Source organism: Vipera ursinii (assembly GCF_947247035.1).
Source record: "Vipera ursinii genome assembly, chromosome: 1".
Classification (NCBI taxonomy): domain Eukaryota; kingdom Metazoa; phylum Chordata; class Lepidosauria; order Squamata; family Viperidae; genus Vipera; species Vipera ursinii.
Genome location: NC_139512.1, coordinates 169171220 through 169185146, shown reverse-complemented (window position 1 = coordinate 169185146; position 13927 = coordinate 169171220). Strand labels below are relative to the sequence as shown.

Below are 13927 nucleotides of genomic sequence, written 5' to 3'. Positions count from 1 at the left end.
AGGGCCAAGTTTGAAGACCCCTGCTCTGGGCAGTAGATAATAAACCAACATAAAAAGCCATGAAAACCCAACCAGCAACTTCCCAGCAAAATCCAATTCACATCAAACGACTTAAATAATTTTTTTAAAAAAACACGCCAGCCTTTTTTTTTGGGGGGGGGGTTGAGAAGCGGCAGCATAATAAAGAGGGTTACTTCGCACCATCACCCGCCCGCACCTTGAGAACAAAGAATTCCTAAAAAAAAAAAAAGTGCAGCGGAGGAGACGAGAACCGAAGCCTGAGAACGTAAGCGAGACACGCCCACTTTTTTTGGAGGGGGAGGAGTCTGCAAAGGGACGCCGCCGCCGCTGAACCGCTCCTCCGAAACGAACTTTCCCGCCTTACAACGCGCGCCCGGCGGCTCTTCCTTCAGTCGCGCCCCCTCCCACCCACCCACCCACCCGCGCCGCCAGACCAGCTTCTGCCTCCAGAGGGCGCCCGATCCGCTCAGATTCTCCTCCTCCTCCAGCCTCAACTAGTCGATCCCGTTCGCCGCTTTCGGCCGCCCGGGCTTCTTCGCAAGCGTGTATCGAAGCTCGATTCCCGCGCCTTCCTGCTCGGAGGCAAAGAGCTTGGTTCAAACGGTTGCGGGCGGGCGCGCTGGGGAAAACAAAATGTCTCAGTGCGGCGGTTCCTCGCAAGCCCGCGGACAGTCTCTGGCGTTGGTCCTGGGGCAGCTGCTCGCCACGGGGCTGATCCAGGCCGTGAGGGCTGGCGAAACCCCGCCTTCATTAGCAGGTAACTTGGCTTGGAAGCTGCCGTCTGCGATCAGCTCGCTTAGCCGGGCAGTTGCCATTGGAAACAACGACAAAGCGGTGGCAGGGACCTGCTTCCGTGGAGAAAGGTGTGCATTGTGTGTGCTGCCTTCATCCCATTGCCCTGTTGCTGGCATGACGCCGACCGGTCCACGGACCGGGGGTGGGTGGGTGGGTGGGGCGGAGGGTTGGGGATCCCTGCTGCAAAGGCAAGCGGTCAGTCGTCTGTTCGTTCGGATTTCTGCCCCTAATCCAGGGGTAGGCAACCTTGGCTCTTTTATGACTCGCGGACTTCAACTCCCAGAATTCCCGAGCCAGCATAGCTGGCTCGGGAATTCTGGGAGTTGAAGTCCGCGAGTCATAAAAGAGCCAAGGTTGCCTACCCCTGCGTCTTGGCTGTTTGGAAGGCAAAAGATGTACTAGGACAGGGGTGTCAAACTCAATTTCATGGAGGGCCGCATCAGCATTGCGGTTGCCCTCAAGGGGACGGGTGGGGGTGGCCTACTGGGTGGGCGTGGCTAGAGTGGGTATGGCCTACTGCAGGGGTCTTCAAACTTGGCCCTTTTGTGACTTGCGGACTTCAACTCCCAGAATTCCTCAGCCAGGCATGCTGGCTGAGGAATTCTGGGAGTTGAAGTCCGCAAGTCACAAAAGGGCCAAGTTTGAAGACCCCTGGCCTACTGGGTAGGCGTGGCCAGCTCTACATCGTTTGCATCAAGGGTGCCTTTGGGGGCCTGGGCAGGAGTGGGACAGATCTGAGGGTCTCTGGCAGGAGGAGGGTCTCTGGGCCAGGGCCAAGGCAGTGGGGGTCGTTCCCTCACTGTTTCCAGGATGGCTTCGCGGGCCGCATGAAACCACTTCGCGGGCCGGATCCGGCCCCCGGGCCTTGTGTTTGACATGTCTGTACTAGGAGGACCACACATACAGGTAGTCCTCGACTCACGAAGGTTTATTTAGCGGCCGTTCGAAGTTACAGCGGCACTGGAAAAAAAGTGACTTCTGGCCGTTTTTCAACCCTTATCACCCCTGCAGCATCCCTTGGGTAGTAGGATCAAAATTCAGATCCTTGGCAGCTGGTTCGTATTTAGGACGGTTGCAGTGTCCTGGGGAGGTCATGTGATCATCTTTTGCCACCATCTGTCAAGCAGAGTCAGTGGGGAAGCCAGGTTCGCTTAACAACGGCGTTACTAACTTAACAACTGCAGTGATTCCCTTAACAACTGTGTCAACCAAGGTTGTAAAATGGGGCAAGGTTCGCTTTACAACTGCCTCGCTGAGCAACAGAAATGTTGGGTTCAATTGTGGTCATAAGTCAAGGGCTACCTGTACTTGTTCACAACTTTGAAAATTAATATATATGAAATCTCTGGCTCGGATTGTGTACAGCAGTGTTTCTCAACCCTGGCAACCTTTAAGATGTGTGGACTTCAGCTGGCTTAAGTGCGCACATATCATGCTGGCTGGGGAATTGGGGAAGTTGAAGTCCAGACTTCTAACGCTGCCAACATTGAGAAATACCAGCTCAGAGTAGCATAACAAGAAAGTTATGCAGCCAAGTTACGTTGCAGATGGGACAACAGAGGCCCCAAAAATATTGGATGTGCATTTCATAGGAAGAATTTAGGACCGCAGTGATGGATTGTAGGACTGATAAACCAAATCCAGCAAATCATAGAAGGAGGGCATACTTCAATGTGGCAGCTTGATTTGGTTTGTGACAATTATACGGTAATTCTTGGAAAAAATGTCTAAATGACATGCATATACAGTATTTCATAATGCCGTGATTAACCCTTTTCCTTTTGTGTAGATAGTACTGGCTGTAAACAGTTGAAGATAATGATGACAATGCATAGTACCGAATCAGCTTGTTTCTGCTACATTCCAAATGGAGCAGTGTACTTACAAAATACTTGGTCAAGTATTCAGGTAAAGTCATTCTGTTGATGAATTCATAAATTAAGTGGCTTGGCAGAAAAAATACAATAAAGAATGCTACTGAAGATTTCGTAATATTAAAAAATGTCAAATGGAATGTTGCATAGGAAAACTCTGGAGAAACAAGACATCTCCCCAGATGTCAGGTTTGCATTTATATTGGCTGTTGAAGCTTTTGTGGAATTTCTTAGACTCCTCTTTGGTGTGGCCTCCTTTGCAAACAAATAAATAAGGTCTTTGTGCTGCCCAAATCCCATAAAATACCCACAGAATAAATTTTGTGTACACTGAAATAATTATCTCAGTATCTCAGCAACAAAATAATTTGTAAACTGCCAGAATCACCTTATAGGGGAGATGGGCAGCATAAAAAATTAATAAATAATATAGATAAATAAAATAATGTTTCTAACATCTCTAATTCATGATTTTATGAGAAAGTTATTTCTAAAAGCTTATAGAATCTATAAGGTTGCAGTGGAAATTTAGGCATCATTTAAGCTCCTCTAAAATCTCATTTGAACGCAGAGATTTGTGTTAGAGTTAATTTGCATAGGAGTGCATTCTGTCTATAATAAAAGCCTCTATTCATTTTGTATTCAGTTAGGTTGCAAGGTGTTCTCCAAACAATTCTCTCTTAAGGATCCCTAATTGAGCCACCTAGAGGACAAGTTTCCACAGTTCTGTCAAAATAATAGAATACTGATAACTTACCGTAGTCTAAAGCCTATCTGTGCCCACTGGGAAACCATTAGAGGGCTTTCTGCATTAAATCTTTTGGACAAACATTGGAAAACTGCAAGAATATCTGTTAAGTGGAGATTTTTGTTTTATGTTCACCTCTGCTATTTGGATTAAGAAAGTCCTTAGGAGTAAGCAGTCTGGGGCTACTCAGGTTTTGGGACTATATTTCCATGAATCTTTGCCATCAGGTTGCCTACTTTCTGTTGTCAATGAAAATGGAAAGTATTTCTCTGAAATCAAGAATGAGTAATGTACGGCCTTCCAGAACTTGAATTTCAATTCCATTGGCTTTTGGTAATATTGATGCTACTTAGAATTTTACATGTTGCATTTCACCAACAACTAGAGAGCTACATTCACCCTTGTTCTAAATCAGGGGTGTCAAACTTGCCGTGTCATGTGATGTGTCTCGATATATCGTGACTTTTTTCCCCTTAACAGAACTGGGGTGGGTGTGCTTCTGCGTGAATCATCCAGCCCGCGGGCTGGCAGTTTGACACCCCTGCTCTAAATAAATCATCTGGTCTATATAGCATCTACGTGTAGAGCCCCAGTACTATGTGTAAAATTATTTTTGGGAGAGCAATCTTGGAATTTTTCAGACAAACATCAATAATTGCCTCTTGCTTTTTCTTCCACTTGTATGATTAAGTAAATAAACCAGAATAAATCCTTTGTGGAACCTGAGTTTTTAGTTTGTAGCTTACAATCAAGGCAAGATGTCAAGCCAGCTCTGCTTCAGTTTGGAACAACAGATCCAAGTTCAAATGCAATTAGTTATTTACAGATAGTACTCACCTTACAACCATTCGTTGAGTGATCATTTGATAGTAACTGAAAAAAAGTGACTTATGACCGGTTTTCACATGACTGTTGCAGCATCTCCATGATCACATGATCAGAATTAGGGTCCTTGACAACTGGCATGTATGACCGTTGCAGTGTCCTGGGGTCATGTGATCACCATTTGTAACCTTCCCAGCTGGCTTCCAACAAGCAAAGTCAATGGGGGAAGCCAGATTGGCTTAGTCACTGCATTATTCACTTAACAAGGGCAGTGATTTGCTTAACAACTGTGGAACAAAGATCACAAAATGAGGCGCAACTCACTGCACTGCTCAGCAGTGGAAATTTTAGACGCAATTGTGTATTTCTACTTGTTCACCTACTTGCGCAAATGGCTGTGTTAGGGTGTCTCAGGATTTCTGACTGAAAGTATGTAAACACAGATAAACTTTAATGGAAGTAAGAAATCCCATTCTTCCTTATTTCCCAATTCCTTTTAGGTTTTGAATATATATAATTAAGAATTATTATATTTTTTTAGGTTTCAACAAACAGCACTGGATTATTTCAAGTGGTGTATATCCCAGATGAGCGCGATTGCCAAAATTCCGAACATTTACTCGATTTTTTGAAGTGCCTGATTAGCAATATTTGGCAGCCCGGTGTGTCTAATCAAACAATCATATCAGTGGACCAGTACGTTGGGAAAACATGTTTCAGGATCGAACCAACAAATAAAATACTCTACACTGTGAGAGTACAACAAAAGAGTGAGTAATATTAAGAGAAACCCATGTATAAAATACTTTTGTATTGCAAGTGTGCTTTTTCAGTACATAAGTGAAACAGGTTTGGATTTCCCATCTTTTCTTTTGTTCCAGTGTTGGATAGCAAACTCGTTCTGTTATTTGTTGCTGGTGGACTTCTTTTTCATTTTGCCTATAACCTGAGTAGGTACGTATTAGCTTTCCTGGAATCTGTCAGTTATATGAACTTGCTAATTTCGAAAATAAAAATGAGCTGCAAGTCTGCAGACCTAAGAAACTGCATTGATTTCAGCAAGACCTGGGACAAGTTACCATGGGTAGGGCTGTAGTTCTTTCCTTTCAATTTTTAAAGAGCGTATTTATTTAGACGTACAACATTGTCTAAGTCAGTGATCAGTAAATTGGTGAAATAAATAAGGCACATATTATGGAATAAATCAAGTGACTTTACTGGGGCTGAGTGAACATACACAGGATTGCATTGCAAAATTGCAATGCTGTGTTCTCCGGAATGTAGTATCAAAGCAGTAGAAGTTTTGGACTCTTCTCTGAATGGGAAGACAAAAATATGGTTTCAGAAGGAGTTCTGATCTTGGATGCTCTCTTCTGCCATGAAACTCATGGACTTTCTCTCTGACACCAATTGTCGCAAACAAGGGCGATGGAGTGGATATTCTCTGGATCTGCCCAGAAATCTAGCTGCAGGGGGGGGGGAATTGCACAGCCTCCAGCACACCCTCTATGGATAGGAGTTGCATATACAACCTCTATACAATAAATGAGGTCACCTGTAGAAAAGCTTTATAAAACAGTTGGATGGAAGTTGGCAGTAATTTGTTTGGTTGTTTGTTTAAAGTTTATGGGTTGCCCACCCTACCACTGAATAACTAGGCACTTAGCCGTGATGTATTTAGTTGGCTTAGCCATAATGTATTTAGCAAACCATGATTGAATTCACCCATTATATTAAGCTCTGAATCATGATATACAAATCAGAAGGACTTTGCACATTAAGATAATCTAAAACTGAAACCAACCACATTATAGCTTAACACAGCTTGTGAATCCAGGCAATGTGAAGCAAGGAATTCTCATGGGATGTTAACTGCAAGATGCAGAGCCGTGTAAGTAAGTGAAGTGATCTGTAGAATTTAAATAAAGCTATATATCTTTGCTTTTCTACTTTCTCGAACCTGTTTTCCCTTGCAAAAGATTTACTAGCATTCATGTGTTTCTCCCAAACAGAAGTAATGTCTTCTATTATTGTGCTGGGATAGCATTTGGCATTTTCATACCTCTAGTCTTTCTCGTTTTCATGCTTAAAAGGTTTATTCCCAAGGTAGGTTTATGACTTTTAATATAAAGTAAGACAGCAAGTATTTGATGCTTCCCCAATGTTAACTGAGCTTTTAGTTTTGTGGGTGAATCAATGGTTACTGAAGTGGTTTGACCATGGAATAAATATTTCAGCAGTCAGCTAGTAGCAAGGTCCCTAACTGGTAAAGCAGAATAAAACCTTAACATTACTGCAACTTGGGGTAAATAGTTTTGAATTCGATGTTTTCTATAGAGACAGAGTCAACTAGTCATTTCTTTTTCGACAAGATTTCACTAGGGGCGGGAGACTCAAAAATCATAAGATAGGGAACAGGGTGGGCAAAGCATTTTGATAGGCTTTGTATAAACAAAGCACATTTATATCAAGACAACAGAGTTGAATCCAGATTCTTTTTCTCTACTGGAAGTATTCCTGGAGTAGAATTCAATTTAAAATGTTGTATTGGTAGAAGAAGATAATTGATCTTTGGGCGTCCTCCTCTCCTCAGGAGATCCCTGATGCGACTTATTCCTGTTATTCTAGTGGTCTCTTGACCCTTCAAAGTGGGTTTTCCGAAGACACAGGGAGCTGTAGTAGAAGGAACGAACCACTGAAATATAACCCAGCCGTTCTTGATATAGCTAATCCAGTAACTCTTTCATCTTTGACCATAAAACAGAAGAGTTGACTTTGTTTTCCGTGTCAGCAAAAACACAAATTTCAGTTTGCTAGCGATATACCAAGAAATATCAGTCCTTAAAATGCTGTATTAAAAGTACAATGCTCGTTCGTGTTTTGCTTGGTTTTGCTCCGTGTAAATTTAGACCCTGGGTCATATTTTAATTGCTTTTTGTGGCTCTGCTAAGTTCTTATCAGGCAGCAGTGTAAGAGCTTCCCGTCCTTAGATTGTAATTGTACCTGTAAAAAACCTTCCTCAGTGGCCATTAGATGTTCATCAGAGGAAAGGCATGTGCTGTTCCCATGGTGGTGTAGTCTTTCTAACCTTTAACATTCAATGTTTGTGCTAATTGTGGTGAAAATGTGTACCCCTGAGAAAAGAGGTATGTTTGGCTTTTGCTAGAAGAACCTTTTGACTTTTAAATTCCAAAATGAGATTATCATTAGGTTTGTCTAATAATGAGCTCTTCTCTTCTCTAGACTTGCTTCAGCGTGATTTGGGTGGTTTCACTAACTCCACTTTTCTATATCTGTATGGACATGCACCATTATCAAATGTCATTGTTCTTTTTTTCACCCCTTCTTTTAGCTAAGTACCTTCTGGATTTTAATGAGTGGTTGCTGGTTCTCTTCTCTGTATATGTTCTATGTTTCAAGAGAAAAACTGAAATGGATGTGGAACAATTCTACATATTATATACTGGGTATGAGAATGAATAACAGTATGAGACTCTTTGAAAATGAGCTTCTTTGGCAGTTACAACTCTCTTCAGTCCTAAAATGGAAAGCTTGTCAAATAAAGTACATTATCTCCCAAAGGGTGCAGACTCAGACTAACTATATCCTCACTAGACATACCTATTGCAGGTAGTCCCCAAGTTACAACCATTACTTTAATGACCATTCCAAGCTACATCACTGAAAAAAGTAACTTACGACCAGTTTTCACACTTCTGACTGTTGCGGCATTCCCCAGAGTCAGGTGATCAAAATTTGGGCATTTGGCAACTGGCATGTATTTACGACGGTTGCACTATCCTGGAGTCATGGGATCACCGTTTGTAACTTTCCCAGCCGGCTTCTGACAAGCAAAGTCAGTAGGGGAAGCCTGGCTGCATGAGTCACTTAATAACTGAAATTATTCACTTAACAATTGCGACAAAATGGGGCAAAATTCACTTAACAACTGACTTGCTTAGCAATGGAAATTTTAAGCTGTACCCTTACAAGTAGTCTTGGTAAATCTTAGTTATATTTGAATGACAGAAAGACTATTCTGAAAACCTTCAAAAGCTGAGATTTTATTGTTCCCCTCCCTCCCAGCTCTGGGATACAGCAGAGTTTTATTACTTTGGATGTAAAAAAGCTGCCTGTTCCCTGATGGGAAAGATGACACTTCAGATAGAGACCTCTATCTGCCAAATATTTATTTATTTATTTAGATTTATATACCGCCCTTTCCCGAAGGACTCAGGGCGGTTTACAGGGTATTTAAAAGAAAATCCATACAAAAGTTAAAACAATTAAAAAAGATTAAATGAAACCCTGAGAGAAAATAAAAACCCCATGCTTCAAGAGCATCTGGAATTGTGTGAAGTGATACAAACATTCTTTATGTAGTGTCCTTTAATTATATATGATAAATCATCACTTAGTGTTTAGTCATTGCTGGTTGCATTTGTTCATAACACTAAACCAGGATTTATTATTTTTTTATAATGCTGGCTCATAATGCTAAACAATCAGGTAGATTCACACATTCACATGCTAGACTGACTTTATGTGTGAACTAAATAACTGAGTAAAAGATTTGCTTGGTCAACGTTTGCTACATAGCTATAATCATGCAAACTCCTGCTATAAAGTCCTCATTAGCAAATACAGATAAGCCTCACCTTACAACTGTAATTGAGCCCCAGTTTATGGTTATAAATAGTTGCAGTCGTAAGTTGAGGCATCATGTGACCGAATCTGATTTTTTTTTTGACGTTTTCTCCCAGAAACCAGAAGTTTAACACTGGAAACCAGCAAAAAAGTAGCAAATCATGGTCACGTTAATGTATGAGACACTGCAAATAGCGTGACGGTGAGCTGGTTATCAGGTGCACAAAATCTGACCAAGGAGAAGGGGTGCAACTGTTATAACTTCAAAATGGGTCGTACGCATCTATGAGGAGGTTCATTGTAACTTTGGTCATTAATCAACCAGTTGTAAATTGAGGACTACCTGTATTACGAGATTTACCTCAGTAAATATCCATACATATGTATGAATGCATATACAATATTGCTCTTTTTTTACTGGAATCTTGATCAGAAAGTTTTTTTAAAAATCAGTTTTTCATGAGTATTATTTTAAATGATGCATTTGGAAAATGAGCATATTCTACCATTTATTAGTATTAATAAAAGTTAATCTTCCCATAAAATGCTGGGCAGATACATTTCCAGAGTAATCAGGCTGTCTGTCCTTCAGATAGGCATATGTGGCATAACTCTAAGCTGCTCTTATGCCATGAAAAGTATCCCACTAACATAGAAAAAAAATCAGGAGTGGAAAAAATTGACTTCTAGTTTAATTAAATATCCCTCCCAGAAGCAAATGTTACTTATCACAATTTAGCCTCAAGTGAACGGTTAGCTGCAAGTCTAAAATGAAGTAAATCTATCGCTTTTTTATCTACTATTTATTTCATGGCTTGGTGTTTCGTTTTTCAGGGTATATTTTATCCGTTGGACTGATCTCTTTTGCTATTTGCAAGAAGCGCGGGCCACTCGGCAGCCAGCAAAGTATGAACCTCTTGATGTGGATGTTGCAGCTGAAAGGCCTGATCTTAATTTACTTTGGCATTGCAATCCCCTGGGTTGCCTATGCAGTCATCACTGCTATGCTCTGTACAAAACTCCTGCATTATCCCCTTCGAGCATCCTGCTATATTGGCAGGTCAGTAATCGTTCACTTCCTAAATCGAAACGATAGTCTTACCAAAATTTGTTGAAGCAACTGTATAATGTAATCAGACATTTCAGGCAATTTTATTGAAAACCATATTGTTTCTTTATTAAATTTGTTTGCCCCCTATGCTCTGCTTTCTCTCTGTCTAATATGTAGTGGAGCTTGCACAGTGCCAGAATGTCCCGGAAGTTGTTTGTTTCTGTCCCCACTCAGCTGTAAGTCATTCAGTGCAAGGCTATGGGCCTTCCAGCATAAACCGAGTAGCATCACACTGAGAGAGAACAACCTGTCCTTGAGGATGTAATTTTTGGCTTTGGTGTACTTTTTCTAAAAGTTATTGAATTATATTTTTTTTCAGAATCGGATTATACAAATCTACAAGTAAACTGACTATGTTTGTAGCCACTGCAAAGCAGGACTTAGGTTACCGATGCTTAGTTAAGGAAGCGTGAATCATTCTTTGAGGATAAGCAAAACAAGTCATTCAGTGCAAGGCTCAGGAATTCTGGGAGTTGAAGTCCATGAGTCATAAAAGAGCCACGGTTGCCTACCCCTGTTCTAGATCATTCTTCTTCAAAATGTATTCCATACCCTTTGTTGTGATTCAGGGTCAGCCTGTGGGTTCGGGAGTTGGGTTGGACGACTCAGAGGAGGAGGAGGGGGGTGTTGAAGAGCTTGCTGAGGGGATTGGACAGCTTGATGAGAGCCCCCAGCAAGGCTCCTCTCATCTGGTCATGATGCAGACCCAGCTGTGTGAGCCTGACAGCGTGGATGAAGATGACCCACAGCTGGTCCTGTTCAAGGACGCCCGACGCAGGAGGCAGTCAGTCAGGAGTAAACAGAGGGAGGCAATGGGGCACCTCGGAAGGAGGCACAGAGAGGCCACGCCCTGAACTGTATTTAAGGGGAATATGTGGGAGGGCTGGTTTGCTGAAGGCAACCGCTTGGATTGTTCCTGCATCTTAGCTTGTGTTTTATGGTTGGTATCTTGTCTTGCTCTTGTTTTATGTGAATAAATTTGGCAGGCTTTATTCCAGCCTCTTGCCGTTTGTAAAGGGGTCGTCCCTGCTTTTGCTGCAGGGCCGGTAGGCTGGTACAGAACACCCTTTAGGTTTCAAATCCATACTATAATCTTTAAAGTGCCTTCCCTTCCCCCCCCCACTTTCTCCCCCCACCCTCCTTGGTTTAGAAAAGCTGCTCAGTATTTCCACCCAGAAAAATTGGAGGCTCGTTATCTGACAGAAGACGAATACCGGGAACAAGGAGAAACGGAGACGGTGAAGGCCCTGGAGGAGCTGCGCATATTCTGTAGGAATCCCACTTTCCCCTCCTGGGTAGCTGTGGTCAAACTGCAATCCCCACAAAAGTAGGAGCCTTTGTTTTCTTTTCCGTATCTTACAGCTTCGTTTGGGGTTTTAACTAGCAAAAGCTTTCCCCTCCCCCCCGCTGAGGTTGCACTTCCACAGGAGTCTTCTCTGGCGGGTTACCCTTGAGGCCTTTGTGGATGAGATTAGAGCAAGGTGGGGTTGGGCCAGTATTTTTCTTCCTGACATCCCTCCCTTCCCCCCCCCATCACTTTTAAGTGTTTGGTGCATTGCTTTCTTCTGCTTTGTGATCCCTCTTTCTCCTTTCTCCAGGTTCGCAAACTTTGTCCTAGGTTCTCCTCACGTATCTGCGGAAGAAATGACAGCCCACGAGGCAGAGTATGGCATCGGAGGAGCCCTCCTAGAGCAACAGCTTTTCCAGCCAGAGACCGAGGCAGAACTAGAGCCCCATAATGCTTCTCCTGAGGTGGAGGAGAGAAACAAAGAGGAGGGACGGAGACTGTTACAACCAAACCTCCGGCACTTCCACAGTAGAGAATTTCTTTGAGCTGATGGCCAGGTCAGCTGAAACGTGTCGTAACATGCTTTTTGAACTGTAGAGGGCAGTCAAGACATTTTGAAGGACTTCACCCATGACTTCATTGGTTTCCAGGAAGCAGCAGTTAAGTTTGCAAAGCCATCACGACTAGGGTTATGTAAGGAGAGAATCCAGGCACATCTGAACAATACCGGATTTAGTCAACGTCTCTGCTTAGAGGAACAATTTGCTGAAGGTTTGATGAGGCAGCCTTTGGAGGGCAAGGAATTCCTCTCAGTTGCTCTGCCAATTTACAAGCTTCCCTTTACAGCAGTCTCTTTTCCTTTGCCTGATTGTTGATTTCTAAGTTTGCACATTAACCCATGGTGTGCTTAACTCTCATTTGCTGAGTTCATGGAAACACATTAAGCCGTAATCTGGTTTGTAAACCACAACGGCTGCAACCCAACACAATCACATTGCTTGGGACAATCCAGGGACGACAGCTGATGTTGGGAAAATGAGCTGAGAAGTTGACCTTACTGGCAATTAACCACTTTTATGCTAATTATTTCTCTCCAGTAATTGGGATAAGCTGAAGTTGTGTTGTTTCAGCATAAAAGAGCCTTGGTGGAGCAGTGGGCTAATGCCTCAAGTAACACCAGCTGCCTGCAATTAGTTCAGGTTCGAGTCCCACCAGGCTCAAGGTTGACTCAGCCTTCTATCCTTCCGAGGTAGGTAAAATGAGGACCCAGATTGTTGGGGGCAATAAGCTGACTTTGTAATAATGCCGCTTGGGGGGGGGGGGCGAAAGCCCTAATAAGCAGGCATATACATAGAATGTAGGCTATTGCTAAGCACATTGATTTGTGCTTTAGATTGTAAGCCGCCCTGAGTCTTCGGAGAAGGGCGGGATATAAATGGGATTTTTAAAAAATTGCAAATAAACCAAGCCTTCTAGATATTACAGATGCCACAGAGCACTCATCTTTAGAAGAGCCAAGGTAAATGTTGGAGCATAATAGTAGTAGTAGTGGTAGTGGTAGTAGTAATAAAGGCAAAGGTAATAATAGGTACCTTGGGCACAATTTCAAAACATCTGGAGCACCACTTGAACACCATCGGAATTAACAAAATCACCATCGGTCAGTTGCGAAAAGCAGCTTTACTTGGAACAGTTTAAATCTTGTGACAGTACCTTTTAGTTTCATCAAACATCATCTGTCTATCCCAAATCCTTGGAAAGGACTCAATAGGTGGGTAAAAAAGCCAAATCCAGTCTAAATGTCTGGCAGAGTGTGTGACCCAACAAAAATAAAATTTATTAAATTATATGCCACCCAACTCATAGTGACTCGGGTTAGTAGCACAAGTGGGACAGAACTAGTGTTTACTCCTGTGTACATGAAACCCTAAATCCCAGTTGGGATCACTGCCAAAACCTTCCAAGTCCACAAGAGGGATTTGCATTGCTCCCATGTTTCTGCAGATTGCAAGGCCTTTTGGTTATTTGTTGCTTGACATTTTGGTCTTTGGTCAACTATTATTTTTTCTTGGTATGCTTTAAAGTTTTTTTCTGTAACCTGGTGTCACTATGGAGTCAGGCAGCCTTGAAACTGAAATACATAAATGAACGTATGAAAGGCTTAGCACAGATCTGCAAGGAAAGACAGTTAAGAGTTACTTTGGCTCCAACAGCTGATTTAGGATGGAGGTCTGAAGCTTTGTTCTTGTTTCATTTAGAAGCAGCTTGATTTTTCTTTTGAGGCAACAGGCCACCAAAAGAATTGTGTAATCATAGGTTACCAGGACTGATTTTCCTTGCATCACTCCTTTGGATTAGGTAAGCATGCTATGATTTTCATAGTTCATGATTTGGGATGCAGTATCTTAAGTCTCTAGTCCTCAAATTGAAACAACTCACCAAGATTTCTGTGCACATAACATGATCTTAGAAACATGGAAAGGGAACCAAGGAGATCTTGTTCTTTAATTACTAATTACTTTGTATTAGTCTAGCATGCAAGACTCCATGAAGTTTGCTGGAGACAACATCATTTTATATACCTTTTTTTTTTAAAAAAAAAGTTGAAGTGTAAATGT

At 42.3% G+C, this 13927-nt stretch overlaps 1 protein-coding gene across 1 annotated transcript; it reads left to right on the top strand.

Moving 5' to 3' along the window:
• The first annotated feature begins 563 nt into the window (after positions 1-563).
• NEMP2 (nuclear envelope integral membrane protein 2) lies at positions 564-12752 on the top strand. Its single transcript, XM_083358007.1, has 9 exons — positions 564-778; positions 2606-2724; positions 4805-5033; positions 5145-5217; positions 6276-6369; positions 7616-7730; positions 9745-9970; positions 11172-11348; positions 11620-12752. The coding sequence occupies exons 1-9, from the start codon at positions 655-657 to the stop codon at positions 11852-11854; spliced, it is 1392 nt and encodes a 463-aa protein (XP_083214133.1). The 5' UTR covers positions 564-654; the 3' UTR covers positions 11855-12752.
• The last annotated feature ends 1175 nt before the right edge of the window (positions 12753-13927 follow it).